General features: G+C 43.1%; 1 protein-coding gene across 1 annotated transcript in view; it reads left to right on the top strand.

Moving 5' to 3' along the window:
- FBXL7 (F-box and leucine rich repeat protein 7) overlaps nt 1-16,542 on the top strand; it is a 340,176-nt gene extending 323,634 nt beyond the window's left edge. The window contains exons 3-4 of the mRNA XM_054578316.1: nt 9,919-10,530; nt 15,720-16,542. Of these exons, the coding sequence (XP_054434291.1) occupies nt 9,919-10,530; nt 15,720-16,456 (1,349 nt within the window). The 3' untranslated portion in view covers nt 16,457-16,542. The remainder of the gene's footprint in view (nt 1-9,918; nt 10,531-15,719) is intronic.
- The last annotated feature ends 1,255 nt before the right edge of the window (nt 16,543-17,797 follow it).

Here is a 17,797-nt window from a genome sequence, read left to right as displayed (position 1 = left end):
AATACGCAGGATTCCAGATGATTCCCAGGTTTTCTAGCTTAGGCAGGCAGACTTGATGAGTGGCAATTCCACTAACAGTAACTAACGCAGAATGTAAGAAAGAAGATTGTTTTGCAAAAGATGTGATACATCCAGTCTTGGATATACTGTTTTGGAGATACATCCACTACACTTGTGGGGAAAGAGCTGGTATAGCGTTGTCCAGTAGAATCTTTACAGTGATGGAATCGGCCTATACCTGTGCTGTCTAGTGTAGCAGGCACAAGCCACATGTGGCAGTGAGCTCTTGAAATGTGGCCAGTGCACCTGAGGATCTGAATTGTTGGTTTAAGTTTAATAAATCTGCTATAATTTCCAATAGACACACATGGCTGGTGGCTACCCTATTAGATAGCACTGCTCTAGCAGGCACTTGGATATATGTGTTTAATGTTTGTGAGAGACAGAGAAATGGAGAGAGAGAATGGTCTATACTGGAAATCAAGATTAGGGAGTCTTTAGCATGTAGGCAGCTGCTGAAGCCATGTGAGTGCAAGAGCCCACCCAGGGGGAGGCCAGAGGCCAACAGAGAAGAGTGAAGGAGGAAACCCTTGGGGAACAACAGCGTATAAGTGGTGCACCTCAAAGGAGATGAGCAAACAACACCTGAGAAGAAGAAGAAGAAGAGAGAATGGTTCTGCAAAAGCTACGGGAGAAATTTCAAAAAGAGAGTAGTGCACCATGTCATAGAAAAAACAGATTTTGTTAAATAAACTATGAGAAAAGGCTTTCACAATTACAAAATTCTTTTACCAATTGTTGCAATGACCATATTTTATTCACCCAGAGTTATTACATTGTGCTCTAACCATGGATTTTTATTTTTATTCTACCACCTTCTTCGCCGCACAACTCTTCCTGCTGATGTGAAAAACATTTCAGAGGTTTTTGGAGACCACAGTAAGAAATTTATAAAGATTGGACTATTCCAGGGAACCCAGAATACTATGCCCCTAAACATAGCACCATAGCAGAAGGGCGCAGAATTTCTTCCCCACAAAGTCCTCAGCAGAGGTTGTATAATTCTTCTTAAATGCCTCCACCAATAGTATCACTTCCTATAGATTTCACCTAACCACTCTGCAAAGTGGGTGGAATTATTTCCAGTTTACAGCAGGAGAACCTATGGCTCATGAAGTTTTGTCGACTGCCTCAGAGGATGCCAGCTGCACATAGCAGCTCAGAGATGGGAATCCGAGTTCATCTGTCGCCTTCCATGTTCTTTCCACCTGAACAGCATTTCCTGAACTTAAGACACTTACAAATGCTGTCCTGATTTTTACTCACTCAGTATTTTTATAAGTAAACCTAAATTACTGTTTAAAAACCAAATATTCCAGCATTGCCTTACTTAGAAAACCAGTATCACTTGCCAGAAATAGAGGATGATTTTGTTAAATAAAAATGAATTATAATGAAAACTAAAACCCCAAGCAATAAAAATGTTATTAAAAACTAGCTAAATGCTGCTATTTGTCAATGACCTTGGATCTAAGGCCTCCTTTCTAAAAAAAAAAAAAAAGGCGGGGGGGGGAGATTAATAAATGTTGAAAAAGATTCTACAAACATGCTGGGCCCTTTCCTTTTGAGAATGGTAACAACGAAGGGCAGGGCGTTCTCTGTGTCAGGGGTGAAACATCCTGCTCTCCATTAAAGAGTAAATAGTATGAGATCATCTCCCTTTGCCATGTTACATATGAGAAAAAGGAGGGTACTAAGAAGTTATCCTTTCAACACAAAAGAAAACCAGAAGGAGGCTGATGGATTATATACAGTTTCTGAGGCTACCTGATAGTTCATTGATCATAAATTTCCTAAAAGATTCTTTCTACATATTCATGTTGCAGGCACATGCCATTCTGTACATTTCATTGATTATATTTATGACTTTTAGAACAATGTGGCTTAACAGCTTCCTCAGCAGTAACTAATTCCTTTCTGTAGGAGCAAAAGGGCAAAACAGAATCCCTGTTGTCAGTTCAGTTCAAAGTCAGAAACGGGGTAACACTGGGAACTGGTGGTCAGGCATAAATGAAGAGTCAGGCATTGGACTGGACCATATACCCTAATATTGCAAGAGTCTCATTGTCATCCTCAAGATCTCAGGGATCTACCGTAGCTCTACCCTCATGGGAACCACCGTAGCTCTACCCTCATGGGACTGCCCCAGGTGACTGACCAAGCGGGTGCTTCTTCTTGGAGAGAGTCCTCTCCATAATCTGATCCTGAGACGTGCCCCCTTACGGATGACATTACCAACACGAAGCCTGGAGTCCTGAAGTTTACTCCTCCAGGCAAAAGGCAGGATAACCTCGTCTCTGTTAATTTCCAATTTATAGCGACCAATTCCTTAAATAAGGTCTAGGTGCATATATAATGTGAACCACATTAAGAAAAAATATTTTGAAATAAAACAAGAAAAAAAAAAGGTCCTTCAGATGGTATTTTTTCTTCACTAGCTGGGTTTTATAGATGTATTTTTTTAAGCTTGAGTTTAAGCTAAGAAAAGAAACCTTGCTTTTTATGGCAAGAGTTCTTGAGTAGAAAGACCACTTATAATGGAAAGCATCTTGCACCAAAGTTTTGGTAATCAGAGAGGGAACATGCAGAGTAGCTTTGTAAATTTTGACTTTGAAAAGCCAGTGTAATGTAAATATGACTTCCTAGAGTGTAAACAGCAGTGGTTTGAAAATAAAAACTTGTACAAAACAGGCAGCTATCTAGTTAGAAGAAAATGTGTCTAATAAGCATGTGTGCATGAGATGCCTTGAATATTTTTAAACTGTACTGTAATTACTAAAGATGTAAAATTTCCAGGACTTCTGAAACCATGAGAAAAAGAGTTTTTAGGATTTTTCCTCCAGAAAAAGACAGCTATACTTTTTGGTATTCTTTGCATATTTAAAGTAACTTAAGAATACAAAACATAGTGTTCTTGTATAAATTACATACTTGGAAATGTTTCCAATTGTTGAAATATTAATGGAGTCACAAGCTCTTAAACTTTAAAGAATCAGCTATCTCTTAGTTTAGACAACAGTTCAAAGTATCAATATAAAAAAAGTGTAATTATATTTATTTGACCTAGGATCTCCATTTTATGAAACAAAGATTTGATGAAAACCAAAAGCTCAACAAAAATATTGTTTAGTTCAAATGTTTTTCACTACTGTGAGATTCTCTACTCATTGTCTTTACCTTACACTTATGAAAGCTTACTTTTCCCCCCAGACTTGTACAACTTTTCTGTCCTTTACCATCCTGGATTTTGTGTGATTGGAGTGCATTGTCAACAAAGAGTCATTGTCTCTCTCTTCCTAAAGGAAAAATAGAAATTGGAGAAGTCAGAGTCTAGGCTGTTGGAGGTACTTTAATGGGGCTGTAGTGGGTGCAGGATCAAGGTGGGCTAGAAATTCACTTTATAGTCTAATCAAATGCAACAATTCCTCCCTTCCCCCACTGGGCACTCAAGCAGTAGTAACAATGTGTTAAATGATCCAAGGAAGAAGGAATGTTACTTTCTAAGAATCTGAAGTAGCCCAACCTACAGAATTTTAATATTCTGTGTCTCTCTCTGTGTATTCCTTGCAGTTCATCTGTATATTCTTCTGAAAATATCAGTGCTGTATTTTTTTGTTCTATTTCAATCTGTTGAGTATATCCAGCTTCTGACTATCATTAAGAGACATAGGCCACACAATTTGCATCCTATTGAAAAATTATGTGGTATTTCTCCTTTAAGTCCTCCCATTCTGCCTTCATGATACTTACATGTTTACCTTCCTTTGAGTCTTACATATTCATAATAGACAACTTTTTTCTAATTATTTGTAATTAACCAGTCCTTTCTTGCAAATTTTTCCTCTAGTACCTTTGTCTGTCTCTCTGCCCATCCCTCCATGCACCCATCCACTTTACCACAAATTAATTTTTAGAGCCTACCTTTAAAAGATTACATTATCAATTCATGTATTTATTCTTTTAAAAAAAAGTTTTCTCAAACAATGTCTGTAGGGAAAACAGTGGTCTTAGTAGATAAAAAAGCCTCTTGCTTTTAACTTTCTAGAAATACTTTATAAGTTGTGAAGGTGTATTCCTCTCCTAAGAGTTTGAGGTTTCCTTTTCTTGACATTTCAATAGATATCTTCAAATAAATGATTGAGAGCATTTTGTGTACACTTCTTTGCAATGTTTCTTGCCAAGGATGCTTTGTGCGTGATACCCGCTCCTTATGGCCATGTGGAGACCACAGAAACAGCAGGCAAGGAAGGCCGTTAAACTACTATGTGCCATTTCATCATGATCCCCACCTCTAGTTATCAAAAGGACTTCTCAGAATTCAAGGACACTCATGCAGCACTAGTGAATTTGATCCTTGATAGAAGCTTTTGGAAATGTATATTTCATTTGGCACATTTTGCAAGTTCTATTACTTTTCCTGCTCAAAATCATGTCTGGCAGTGTGAAGACCTTCCATACAGCAACCTTCATCTCACCATTTGCCTAGGGGAAAAGGTAAAGAAAGATGTGGTATAATGGTTAAGTTTCATATAAATGTGTATAAATGTATTAAAATTAGCAATATTCCTCAGAATTATTGTCAAATCATGTTTTAGCCCAACCCACATCACCTAAGTGATACAGGCAGGTTTTGCCCTCAAGAGATTATAAAGGTAGAGATTTGCTTGGAAGAGGTATTCAGATATGAAAATAAGTTCATGCCTGCAAAATATTCTAAATTTATATTCTTTCTTTCTGCTTCTGTTTATATTGCACTGTCATAAGACCAGGAGGAGGGTTCCAGCTTTCTTCTAAGTCTATAATCTTAATACTTGTCTTAGACCCTGTCGACTCTTAAGTGTGTATCCAGGTGTCAGGCATCAGCATCCTTATTTCTAAACTCTGTCCGAAAAATTAGCAGCTATTGCCAATGTCCATTTAGCTATCAGCCCTCTGAAAGAGACATAGGAGAGAAAACCATGTACGAAGAATGCACTAGGTCTTTCTGCAATCCCCTGTCTGTGCAAATGAAGTCTACTTCTTAGAAGGTGGATGTGATCCTTGTGTTGAATTTGAAGCCATGCTCTATTTTCCTAGTATACAGACATTAATACTCTGGGACTCTTGATATTTCTATATGAAAAACTTCTGTTTTTATTAATCATACCTAGTGGCAATAAATAGCTCCTAGTACCAAAGGATAAGAAAGACTGTGGCAAGAAATGCATATTTTATTCATAACATCTATTTCTAATTTAAAATATATGTGTATGTATTTGGAGTAAATATATGTATGTTTTATGTTTATATTTATATATACTAAATATATATTAAGTGTGTATAATATAAATATATGCTATACATTAAATTCATATATTTACCTAAATATATGTATTATATATTTAGGTAAATTATTGTTACTTGTCTTAGTCCATTTGGGCTGCTATAGCGCAATACCACAGACTGGGTGGCTTATTAACAACAGAAATTTATTTCTCACAGGTCTGGTTGCTAGGAAGTTCAATATCAAACACTTGCAGCTTTGGTGTATGGTGACACTTGCTTCCTCATAGTCAGCTGTCTTCTCACTGTGTCCTCCCATGGCAGAACGGCAAGGGAGCTTTTTGGGGTCTCTTTCATTAGGACACTATGGCACTCATGAGGACTCCACTCTTATGACCTAATCAACTCTCCAAAGGCCCCGTCTCCTGATACCATCACCATTGTTACCAAACAAAAGCAAAAAACAGAAGCTTGGCTGCCTGTCGCCACAAAAGCCAAACTCAACTCATGAGGCAGATGCTAGTGCAAAAGGAAGAGCTTTTCCTCAGGTGCTGCTCAATCTGGGAGAATAGCAGACTCCTGCCTCGAAGCTCATCTCTTTAGCAAGACCAACACAAAGTCTAGTATCCAGACCTGCTCCAAATTAAAGTATAATCCTTTGGAGCCTTCAGGTGGCTACTAAGTGGTCATCCAGTTAATTTAGCTTGTTCCCGACTGCTGTCCGTGGTCCATGCAGCTACTAGGACCTCAAGGTCACATAGTCCCAGGCCAGAGAGCATGCAATGCACCAGCAAATGCATCACCAGGTAGGAGAGGGACAGGCAGGCAGGCAGGCAACCAGGCAGAGAGAAAAAGAGAGAGAAAGAGGCTTCCTCCTGGAAACCATGGGCCCACATGGCTACTAAGCCCCATGGCAAAACAGGCCAGTGCACGGTGCCAGTGCAGGTCATTAGCCAGTAAGCCACAGACACCTGTGAGAGCCAGAGGGCATTTCTTTGTTCCCCTGGGACTACATTAGCTTGGGTGTGAGACAGACCGGGTGCTTTCTCACACTTTGGGTGGGTCCGCCTCCCAACCAATCCCTTCTTCCCCAGGCTAGACTGAGAAGCCTCTTTGGTCCAGAACCGCCCCATGCTGCCATTTTGACTTCTATGTCACCTGTGCCTGACTCCCCCTGGTCCCACCCCCAATCTGGTATTGGAAGGTAGGAAGGAGGGCTTTTGCCTTTCCCAATTATTTTGTTTATTATTTTTAAATACGTGCCTTGCACGTATTTAGTGTAAGAACCCTCCCCTGCCACCATCTTGGCCAGGCAAGGAGACTCCCCAGCTCCAACCGACCATCCGCCCCAGTAACACGATGGTGGTTACTTATAATTTCAGCATAAGAATTTGAGGGGGATATAAACATTCAACCCATCGCATTGCTCATCATTCTTTATTCATTTTAATTATCAGGTGCTATTTATTCAATGATGACAAATCATATCCTTTCAAAAATTCTCTGAGGGTATTGACCTGCAAAAGAGTAAGTAGAAAAGAACAAAACAATCTTGGTGCATGTTCTGGCAAATGGGACATCCAGCTTTCCTGGTCGTCTCCCCACTCCAGTGAGCGGTGTGGAGCCACCGGGAATGACTGCTGAGAATCCTGCTGCTAAGCGCTGGGTAGGAGAGCAGGAGAGCTATTACGATGCTCCTGAGTCCTCCCCAGCGCAGCATGTTCCTCATAGATGTGTCAGGCTGCCGTCACTCTCTGAGTGTGAATTCCATTCACTACTAAGCTATGATTGTTGACAAAGAAAAGAAAGAATGGAAAAAACGGAAAGCATTACTGAACGCTCAGCAGTGCTAGGCACTGTGGGTGCACTCCCATTACCCCTTCAGGGCCAGGAGCATCAAAGAGTGAAGACAAGTGAATCCCTGAAAGAGGCAGATGCTAGGCCTCCACCTCCACCCCCACCAGGAGTATATTTTATCCCTCAGGGCCTAAGTCAAGCTATCCTGGCCCCCGTTGGAGCATTGTTAAATGTCTTCTCATTCAAGATGAATAGAATTTAAGCAGGCAAGAGGGAGATTTCAAAGCCCTCACTGCTGCTAAAATGTCAGAGCTGAAGAAAGCCCAAGATTGCCTTTCCATCCCGGCCCAAAATAAATTGTCCCCCGCCTAAGAAAAACTCAACTTCAAAGGCAGTTCTTGGAGTTCACAACTACCATGGTAGCTTGGATGGCAGCTTTGAAATGTTAACTGGTTAACATTTATGTTTTTCCTTAAAGATTTACTGTTCATTTGAACTGACTGCAAAAGTGAACAGTACACATTTCTTTTCTAATGAATAATTTAAAATGCAGTATGTATACTACCTGGGGTAGAAAATACATGCTGAGCTGTAAATTATTTGTTTTTAAACATATAAGTATTTTCATTCAATTCAAGCTATTGAATTGTGCACCTACTATGTACCATAAGCCACATCAGATACCGCTATTGCACACATAAAAAAGGATTGAATCCTCGTTTAAAGTTTTTAGTGTAATACAAATCAGTAATGCTGTGTAAGAAATCAGTCCCCAACTCAGTATTTTAGCTCGCATATCTGCGACTCACCTGGGCATCGCTTGCCCCCAGCTGGTCTAGGTTAAGCTTCACTCCCAGCAGCAGGGTGGGGCCAATTCTGTCTACTCAATGGGACTCTCCTCACCCTACGATCAGTGAACTAGTCTGGCATGGTTTATTTTTCATTGCGATAGAAAAGCACCTGAGGGCAAGCCCAACCATATCGATGGCTTTGGGCACATTGCATTCCCTGGAATTCACTGGCCAAAGCAAGTCCCAGGGCCAAGCCCAGTATCACTAGACCAAGGAAATAGACTCTGCCTGGGAGAAATTGCAAAGTCATGTGATAAAGGATGTGGGGATACAGGGCGGGATGCAAAATTGATAAAAATCCTACAATCAAGCACATTAGGGAAAGATCAGTTTAAAATGCCTGTATAACAAAGGGCAGGGATTCAGAAAGGAAGGAATTATTTCTCAAAGACACCAAGAAGATGTTCTTAGAGAAGGAGGCAGTTGTGCTCAGTTGCAAAAGGCGTTTGTATTTCAAGAGGCAGGCAGAGTGGGTAGAGGCAGACAATAATTCAAAGAGCCTCCATGAGCAAACATTTGCAGTGTTAGGTTAAAGCAGTAAATCAAAAGAAAAAAATATATTGCATTAAAAAAAGCATTTGAGTATGAAAACTACAAATAGACAATCAGTGGAAATTTAGGTGTCAGGATTTTGTGTGTTATATGTTATTACTGGAAGTGCTTTGGAAAAAAAAAACGAGTGTGAGAAAATCCCTAAGGTATGAAATGTGGAAAAACACACAAGGATATAATTTTTAAGTCTTTAGAGCTATAATTGGAACTGGAAATGACTTAGAAATCATCTAGCCCAACTCACTGCCTCACAGATGAGGAAATTTGTATTTTGGAGGGAAAAAAAACACTCTCTCTCTCTCTGTCTCTCTCTTTCTCTCTGGGGGAGGGCGTGTATAAGGTATATAAAATATATAAATACATTTAGAGAGAATAAATGTCTTCCTAGATAAATATATCCACCTACAATGTAAAATATATATTTATGGAGAATGCATTCTTTCTCATACATATATAGAGAGGTGGGGTATGTGAAATGAGCAGGCTCCTTATAATAACTTTCTGAAGAAGATAACCCCTCATAAACTTAAAAACCACTGTGTCCTCATCAAGTGAGCTGTCTGGTTCCAAGGAACAAAATATGACTCGCATTGTTCAAATGCAAAGGGAAGGGGTTGTTAATAAGAAGGAAAAAATAAATATTGTCACAGATATTCAATGCTTGGAAGTACCATCTGAAATCTAACAAAAAGGGGGGTTCTCCGCAGACCCAAGCCCCCTAATTTGGGACACAGTTACCAAAAGATGGGGGGCTGGCTAGGGCTCAGGTGAGGACAAAGACAGGAAACTTTCTACACCACCCACTGGCCTCACTTCATTTCTGAAACTCATTCTCCTTGTTTGTAAATGAAGCATATTTTTTGCCTAACCAAAATATAATTAGAAAATTAAATCAGTTTGTGTTCATAATATATGAAGCCCCTTCCCAGAATAGAAATAACGAAACTTTTAAGTTGTGCCCTTTAGATAATCACCATTCACGTAGATCAGAGGTCAGCAAATTATGACCCTCAGGCCAAATCCAGCTGGTCTATTCTCATAAAACACATTTTATTGCAACTACCACCCCTGGTTTTTTTTCACATATTGTTCGTGGCAGCTTTATGCACAACTGGCAGGGTTGAGTAATTGCCACAGAGACGGAGCCCATAGGCCTGCAGTGCCTCCAGTATTTTATTATCTGGCCCCTTACAAAAAAGTTTGCCCACCCCTGGTGCAGAGGATGAGCCCCTTTTTGGAACTGGTGAAACTTGCATGAGCTCCTGCCTCTGGTGATGGATTCAGCAGGGTCTGCCCAGGATGGGTATCAGTGGAATGATAGTGTCACCCGGCTCCTGCCTCCTTCAGGGGCTCCACTGGGGCCATCATTAACCCTTTGCTCTCTGTCCTTTGCCAGACTCCGACCTGAGCATGCGCACACTGAGCACGCCCAGCCCAGCCCTGATATGTCCACCGAACCTGCCCGGATTTCAGAATGGAAGGGGTTCGTCCACCTCCTCGTCCTCCATCACCGGGGAGACTGTGGCCCTGGTCCACTCCCCTCCCCCGACCCGCCTCACCCACCCGCTCATCCGGCTGGCCTCCAAACCCCAGAAGGAGCAGGCCAGCATAGAGCGGCTCCCGGACCACTCCATGGTCCAGATCTTCTCCTTCCTGCCCACCAACCAGCTGTGCCGCTGCGCCCGCGTGTGCCGCCGCTGGTACAACCTAGCCTGGGACCCGCGCCTCTGGAGGACTATCCGCCTGACGGGCGAGACCATCAACGTGGACCGCGCCCTCAAGGTGCTGACCCGCAGGCTGTGCCAGGACACACCCAACGTCTGTCTCATGCTGGAAACCGTAACTGTCAGTGGCTGCCGGCGGCTCACGGACAGAGGGCTTTACACCATTGCCCAGTGCTGCCCAGAACTGAGGCGCCTGGAAGTCTCAGGCTGTTACAATATCTCCAACGAGGCTGTCTTTGATGTGGTGTCCCTCTGCCCCAACCTGGAGCACCTGGATGTGTCAGGTAAAGGGCAACCAACCTCCCACCACTGAGGTCTCCCCAAAGCACCGTCCCAAAGCAGTAGACAACAGTGCCAGCTTGGGAGGGGCCACTTCTTGATAACCGTCAAAGTGAGGGTGGGTGTGACAGGAGCTAACTTCCAGAGAAACCGTCTCTGTGTAATCAGGACCCCGGAGGCCAGAGGTATCTCTTCCATCAAATAATGTCAACTTCTTAGAAGAACTAGAGGCATCTTTTTTATCTGGCACTTTAAGTTAGAATGACTTTTCAATGTTTCTCTGCCCCATAACTTCGAGTTATTTCAGAGCAACCACAGGTAATTGGAAGCAAGTACCCTATCAGAGGTAAATAGGACCCAGATACCTCACTCAGGCACAGGGTGTTGAACACTGCTCTGACATCCATGGGTTATTGTTCTACAGAGCCCGCGAGCGGCGCAGTGGGCAAGTGTCTCTTTATATTTCACCCCAACTCTCCCCTGTGGATTGATTCTGTAGCTTTTCTTAAGCAAAATTCTCAATTACGTAGTCCAAAGGTAAGGCCTAGTGAGTGGGGCTTTTAGTTCTTTTCAAAATTGAGGGCAGTCGTAGCACGGATGCTTTGCTCAAAAACCTCTCTCAGGCAGGAAGAATTAAAACCCAGACTCACACTTTGGCGCCAGACATGGATCCGGCCAGACTCATAGCCTCCCTTTATCTCATCTGCTGCTCGGTGAAAAGATGAGCGTTCGAGGCGCTGAAATGTGTAAGATGCATCAGGGAGTTAAAGAAATGAGCAGCATGAGCCCCAACTTTAGGGACAGTTGGGGGAGGGGCCATGAAGTAAAAACCACTGTAATGGGCACGTAAACAGAATTTGGGATTTACAAGCATCTGAGGTAAATGATACCCTCTGAAAAAAACGGAGGTAAAAGCCAGCTCTCTCAGCTTGCTCTCTCTTTCGAGAGCCGACATCTGAAAATATTTCAGATGACAGTCAATTATTTTGCGCAGATTCTTTCCCTTGCTGGCAAGCAACTCTTTGCTCCCCTCCTCAGCTGGCTTCAGTACAAAACCGTAGTAACCGTATGTTCAGTCTTGAGTGGCCATTGGCATAAAGAAGCAGGAAACGAAGAGATTTTCTTACATTTTTCCTCCAAGGAATTCTGGAAAGAGAAAGCACTGTGATGTGGTGGAAACTCATTTCAAAACCTTGTGATCTGGGACAATTCGCAGCTTTCTCTAGATGTGTTTCGTCTTTGGTTCAAAAAAAAAAAAAAGGTGGGGGATTGGACGCTTTAACATTCTAAGATTCTGGGCATTATGGACCTCTTTTATAAACACCTCATTTTCTTTTCCTTTCACTGATTAGGAAATGATTTATTTTTGGAATCCCCATCTTCATTAAAGGGACTCCCCATGCAACCTTAGTACAGGCTGCAAGCCATTGTGCCCTGTCTTTTAGAGTCCTGTTGAAATTCAATGCAAAAACTACTTTGGCTATTTGAGAATGGAAATTCCTGGGCTTCTAGCCTGAGTGAGAGGGTCATGCTTAGCCTCTTTGACTAACTGTTATGTAAGTCTTGATGCCCTTCCTCTAGACCAGTCTGACTGATTTGCAGATCCAAATATACAGGGTTTGGCAGAAGTAACACCTGCTTGAGTGTGGTTGGTAGGGTAATAACATGGGTGTAATAATTTATAGTTTTAATTTGAACATTTCTCCTAAAATGTCACATCGTGTGCTTGAGTGTGATACTGTTATGTTACAGAATTACATGCTTATGATTTTGCAATTAAAAAAAAGGGGGCGTTATTTGTGCCGGACCCTGTATTTCTATAGGTCGTCACACATCTCCCCAAAACCTCCTTTATGATATGTGTACATAAAGACCAAAGCAAAGGGACTCTGTAACTCACCAAGAGCACAAAATTTTAGTTTGGGGGGGCAGGGGAAGAAGGATTTTCACATAGATGGACTTAAAAGATCCAACAAGCCCTGAGGATGAATTTATCACTACCTCTGAAAGACGCCCTCCATTTCTGAGGAAATATGGACATTGTTATCTTGATACAGGGAGCAGCCAGAGAGCTGTCGCAGGTACTTTCATCTATGCCTTGCTCTCCTTGGTTTTTCCAGCTGGCCTCTGAGAGCGGGCATCTTCTCAAAGGCGATAAACTTGGCTGTGGAAGACTCATTGCTGGTCTAGATCTTAATTGCTCCCGAGGACGGGAGACTGCTTCTCCTGTCTCCAGCAATGCAGAAAATGCCCACCTTGAAAGCTATCTTTTCAAGCCAGTGAAAATTACTGTAACTAGCTGTAGTGGTTTTTGTTTTTTTTTAATTATCACATTTTACCTTTTATAAATGTTTAGTCAGGGTTCTCAAGAGAAACAGAAGCAACAGTGGATCAAGAGTCAAGAAACTTTGCCCTAGCTTCACTGAGCCTGAGATGTCCCATCTTTAAAACATGAAGGTTAAACTGGATGATTTCTAAGGTTCCCTCTATATCTGTAATGTATGAATGCATGAACCAGCCATAGATATTACCTGCTGAGCCATGGACCAATTTCTTTTCAACCCAGACTTAACAAATCTGTAAGCATTAAAGCTAAAGTTAAATTTCAAAATTATTGATCTAAAATAAGCATGAAAAAAGGGTCTCTTTACCAAAACTGAGCTAAACTAGTATTTCATTAAATTTGGAACTAATTTTCAAAAACAAGGATGTATTCCTTGGACCGAATACAGTATCTTTCCTGGAGGGCAACAAATTTTGCTCGATATTTAAAATGTATATGTATAAAAATAACAAAACTAAGTATTTAAGAACAAAGTTTGTCATATACTCTAGAAAAACAAAGTGCCTTCACAGGCATCAGAGATGGGCAACCACTACTGTGGACATACAAATTCAGTGTAAGCAGGATCACAGTTAAACTAGAAAGAGAAACTCAAAACAAAGGAAGATTTCAAAGCCGAAGTTGAGAAGTACCAACCACCTTCTGCAAAACCACAGAGCCCACAGGAGCAGCGTGGGGAGCCTCTGACAAGTGGCATCTTTGTTCTCCAGCGTTGCATTGTATGCTTTACTCCTTCCTGAAATTCTTTGACTTAGTAGCACATGGCTTTTGAATCTCCTTTCTCCCACGACCAGAATTTTACATGAGTTTCCTGGGCAGCCTGCCAGGAGGTGGGAGGAAAGTCCCAGTTAGCACTATTATGCAGCTGCTTGGAAACCTTGGATATTAGGTGAGCAGCAAGGCACAGAGGTGCCAGAGGTGAGGCACCCAGCTTAAGACCTGCCCAAGGGATTTGGGTAGGGAAGAGAGAAAGTGAGCAGTCTGTGGAGTGAATGAATTATATATACGTATGCATTTATTTCTATACTATACAGACTTATTAGTTAATATATAATATTCTTTATTTTATATAATAAAAATATATTGTGCACATTTTACGTGGTAATATATAGTGAACTGAATTATACAATAAGTGTTTCATATGTTATATAAATATATAATAATTATATAATATATAGTATAAACATGTATATAATTTATACACACACAGGGAAGAGGGGTTAGAAACAATGTTTAAGGAAGCATCCAAAGGTATCTTCCTGAACTTAATTTCCTTATCTTTGTAGACTTCATAATTTAACACAAATGAAAGGGATTATGATAAAATAGACAACTATTATTCAATGTAGATACATCAACCAGGGTCGAAGTCCTGAGGACATTTAAATGTTGGAAATCAGATTATCCTACCTGATCTTCCTGTAGAAGACTCTGTTCACTCTACAGGTCATTCATTCATTCATTCATTCTACAGGTATTTAGTGAGCACCAGCTATATGACCCAGGTGTGAAGGATACAGCAGTGAACAGCCCTGAGTTCCTTTTCTCAGAAGCTGACATTCCAGAGGGGGGAGTTCAGATACAAAAATGAACAAATAAATATAGAATGCCACAAAGTATTGGCAGAGAGTGCTGAAAATGAATGGGAGTCAGACAGGGGATACTGGTTCATACAGGGCAATCAGGAAGGAATTGTCCGGTAAGCTGACCTGTGCTCAGAGACTGAAGAAAGAGGGGGCGGGCCCATGGAGATCTGCGAGAGCCTTGTCCAGTGCTCGACCCTGAGGCAGGAGGATGCACGAGGAGTGTGCAAAATAGCAAGGTGGCCAGTGGGGTCGAAGGCATGAAGTAAGCGGTACGGTCAGAGTGCACAGGGTGCAGGTCCTTGAGGCCCTCCGAGGCTTTGTATTTTACACTGGGAGTGAGGCAAGTGCCATCCAAAGGCCTTGGGCAGAGCGACCTGACTGCAGTTCTCTCTTTTCTATAATGTCTCTGGCAGCTGTGAGGTGACTGGAAGGTTGGGGGTGAGGCAGGGCGGGGAGACTGGCAGAGGGGCTAGAACAACAATCCAGATGACACAATTATTCTTTCTTTACCAAGAAGAGTTGAATCCCCAGATGGTCACCTTGTTAGACTAATAACTACGTGTATTTCCCATAGAGCTTTTGAAGTATGTCCCTATCCGTTATCTGCTTTTGCATCCTCATTTTCCCATGTCAGAGGCACACCTACTGTTGGCCCCCATGTTCTAAGGAAAGTCTTGAGACAGAAAAGTTAAGCCTCTTGCCTGAAGCCATAAAAAAATAGACTTGAAACATGTGTGACTCCCAATCAGAGTTCTTTTTGCCAAAGGACAAGGCCAAGCTTTCTCTCACATATGACACTTCTTTGGACCAGAGAGCTACCAAACCATTGCACCAGACCATTCCAGGGAAAAACCTTTACTGAGCTTCCAGAACGTTCCAGCACAAAGGCAAGATATTTACACAAATGTCTCATTTCTTCTTCACTGCCACCTTTCAGGGAACGTTGTTGTCCCCCTTTTAAGACAAAGGAAATACTCAGAAGGCTTGATTTGCCCGTGTCTGGCAACTAGGGATGGTCTGGAATTGGAACCAAGGTCTTTCTGCTTCTAAAGCCCTTGAATCCCCTTAAGCCCGGATAAAGTAGTTTTAAACAATCAATCAAGAACCCACTTTTGCTCTCCTCTGTAGAGGCCAAGTAGAGAAGGGATAACGTGGGGATCCGGCTCGGGGGAGGGGCAGGAATCTGTGATGCCCCGACCAGGGCGAGTCCCCCAACCCCATTCCCGGCGGTTGCTCTGAGCGTGTGTTCTGTCTCTCTGTGTAGGATGCTCCAAAGTGACCTGCATCAGCTTGACCCGGGAGGCCTCCATTAAACTGTCCCCCTTGCATGGCAAACAGATTTCCATCCGCTACCTGGACATGACCGACTGCTTTGTCCTGGAGGACGAGGGCCTGCACACCATCGCGGCGCACTGCACGCAGCTGACCCACCTATACCTGCGCCGCTGCGTCCGCCTCACCGACGAGGGCCTCCGATACCTGATGATCTACTGCACGTCCATCAAAGAGCTGAGCGTCAGCGACTGCCGCTTCGTCAGCGACTTCGGCCTGCGGGAGATCGCCAAGCTGGAGTCCCGCCTGCGGTACCTCAGCATCGCGCACTGCGGCCGGGTCACCGACGTGGGCATCCGCTATGTCGCCAAGTACTGCAGCAAGCTGCGCTACCTCAACGCGAGGGGCTGCGAGGGCATAACGGACCACGGCGTGGAGTACCTCGCCAAGAACTGCACCAAACTCAAGTCCCTGGACATCGGCAAGTGCCCTCTGGTCTCCGACACGGGCCTGGAGTGCCTGGCCCTGAACTGCTTCAATCTCAAGCGGCTCAGCCTCAAGTCCTGCGAGAGCATCACGGGCCAGGGCCTGCAGATCGTGGCGGCCAACTGCTTCGATCTCCAGCTGCTCAACGTCCAGGACTGTGAGGTGTCCGTGGAGGCCCTGCGGTTTGTGAAACGCCACTGCAAGCGCTGCGTCATCGAGCACACCAACCCTGCCTTCTTCTGAAGGGACGGCTCCCGTCTGGCGCTGTTTTCAGACAAACATGAACAAAGCGAAATGTGTTTTTCTAAAGCAGCATATGTAAGCACCAACACCCACTCATAACAGCTCTTTCTTACAGGAAGGTTCTTAGGCTTCTGGCTTTTTTTTTTTTTTTTTCCTAATTTCCTGGGGCAGCAGAGGGCAGGGAAAGGAAGGGGGTGGGGTGGACCAAAGTTCTGTTACAGTAAACGGTTTTGTTGTTCACCTCATTTGCAGGCGGTTTCTGTTCTCACAACAGATGTACCTCCGAAAGCTGATTCAGTGTCTTTGGAGACATCCCTTTTTGTCTCTGTCCTCTCTTGAACACATTTCCAGGGTTCTATACCCCATCCCTCATCCCCCCATCCCTCATCCCCCCATCCCTCTGCCTCCAACAGCAACAACGAATCATCCGAAGAATAATTCTGTCCATACCTCCTCCTCCTTCTCCTTATGCTTGATTGGCCTAAGCCACACATTTCAGTCCCACACCCTAGCAGATTCTTATTAAATTCATGTCACAGCACCTGATACATACAAAGTACTTCCAGACAGTTTCAAAGGATCCCTTGCAACAAGCAGCGCGGTAGAGGAGGAGATCTGCACTCTGCCACCGACCAGCGCTGTGATCTTGGACAGAACATATGACCACTCTGGGCTTCAGTTTCTGGCACTAAATCAGAGACCATCCAGCCCAAGAACTAGCTTGATGCCCATTTTAGAATTGAAGAAACTGAGATGTCATTAAACAGAAGTACCTTGGCATAGAGCACACAGGCATCTACTACCTTCTCCAAGGGTACAAATTCCAGGGATGCTTTCAGAAGATTCAGAAATGCCCATACCAGTGTCCTGCATGTCCTTCACTCCAACCTGAGTATCACTCCCATCCCTGTTTGTTTGGGTGGGTGGGTCTCTCAGGCATCTTCTTCTACCCTGCTAGGTCAGCCCACAACGCCAGCCCACTTAATACCATCATGAAATTTGTAATCACAGAAAGGTTCATACCCCCCGGCCCATACTTTCAAATGGAGAGTTTTCACATGGAGGAAAGACCCTCACCATTTTTAAGTAATAAGTGAGGCCCCAAAGAGCACAGTCCTGTAAGGTTTTTCTAACTCCTCTCGGTGCACACGAGGCCTGCATCACGCACATCTGCCCTGCAGCTGACAGGAACAGGCATCTCAGTTCATTGTCATTCCGATCACATTTCTACTTTTCTCATCTATTTATTATTTTGTGCATCCAGACTTCATCACATAAAGCCTGTTGGAGTTAAGTCAATAACGTTTAATTGTGCAGACTGCCACTTTGTGTGTCTTCCCC

Source organism: Pteronotus mesoamericanus, unplaced genomic scaffold (genome assembly GCF_021234165.1).
Source record: "Pteronotus mesoamericanus isolate MK-2021 breed Mesoamerican mustached bat unplaced genomic scaffold, CSHL_Meso_final contig_50, whole genome shotgun sequence".
Lineage (NCBI taxonomy): Eukaryota > Metazoa > Chordata > Mammalia > Chiroptera > Mormoopidae > Pteronotus > Pteronotus mesoamericanus.
The sequence above is the reverse complement of the archived record's forward strand: the minus strand, read 5'-3'. Positions and strand labels throughout refer to the sequence as shown.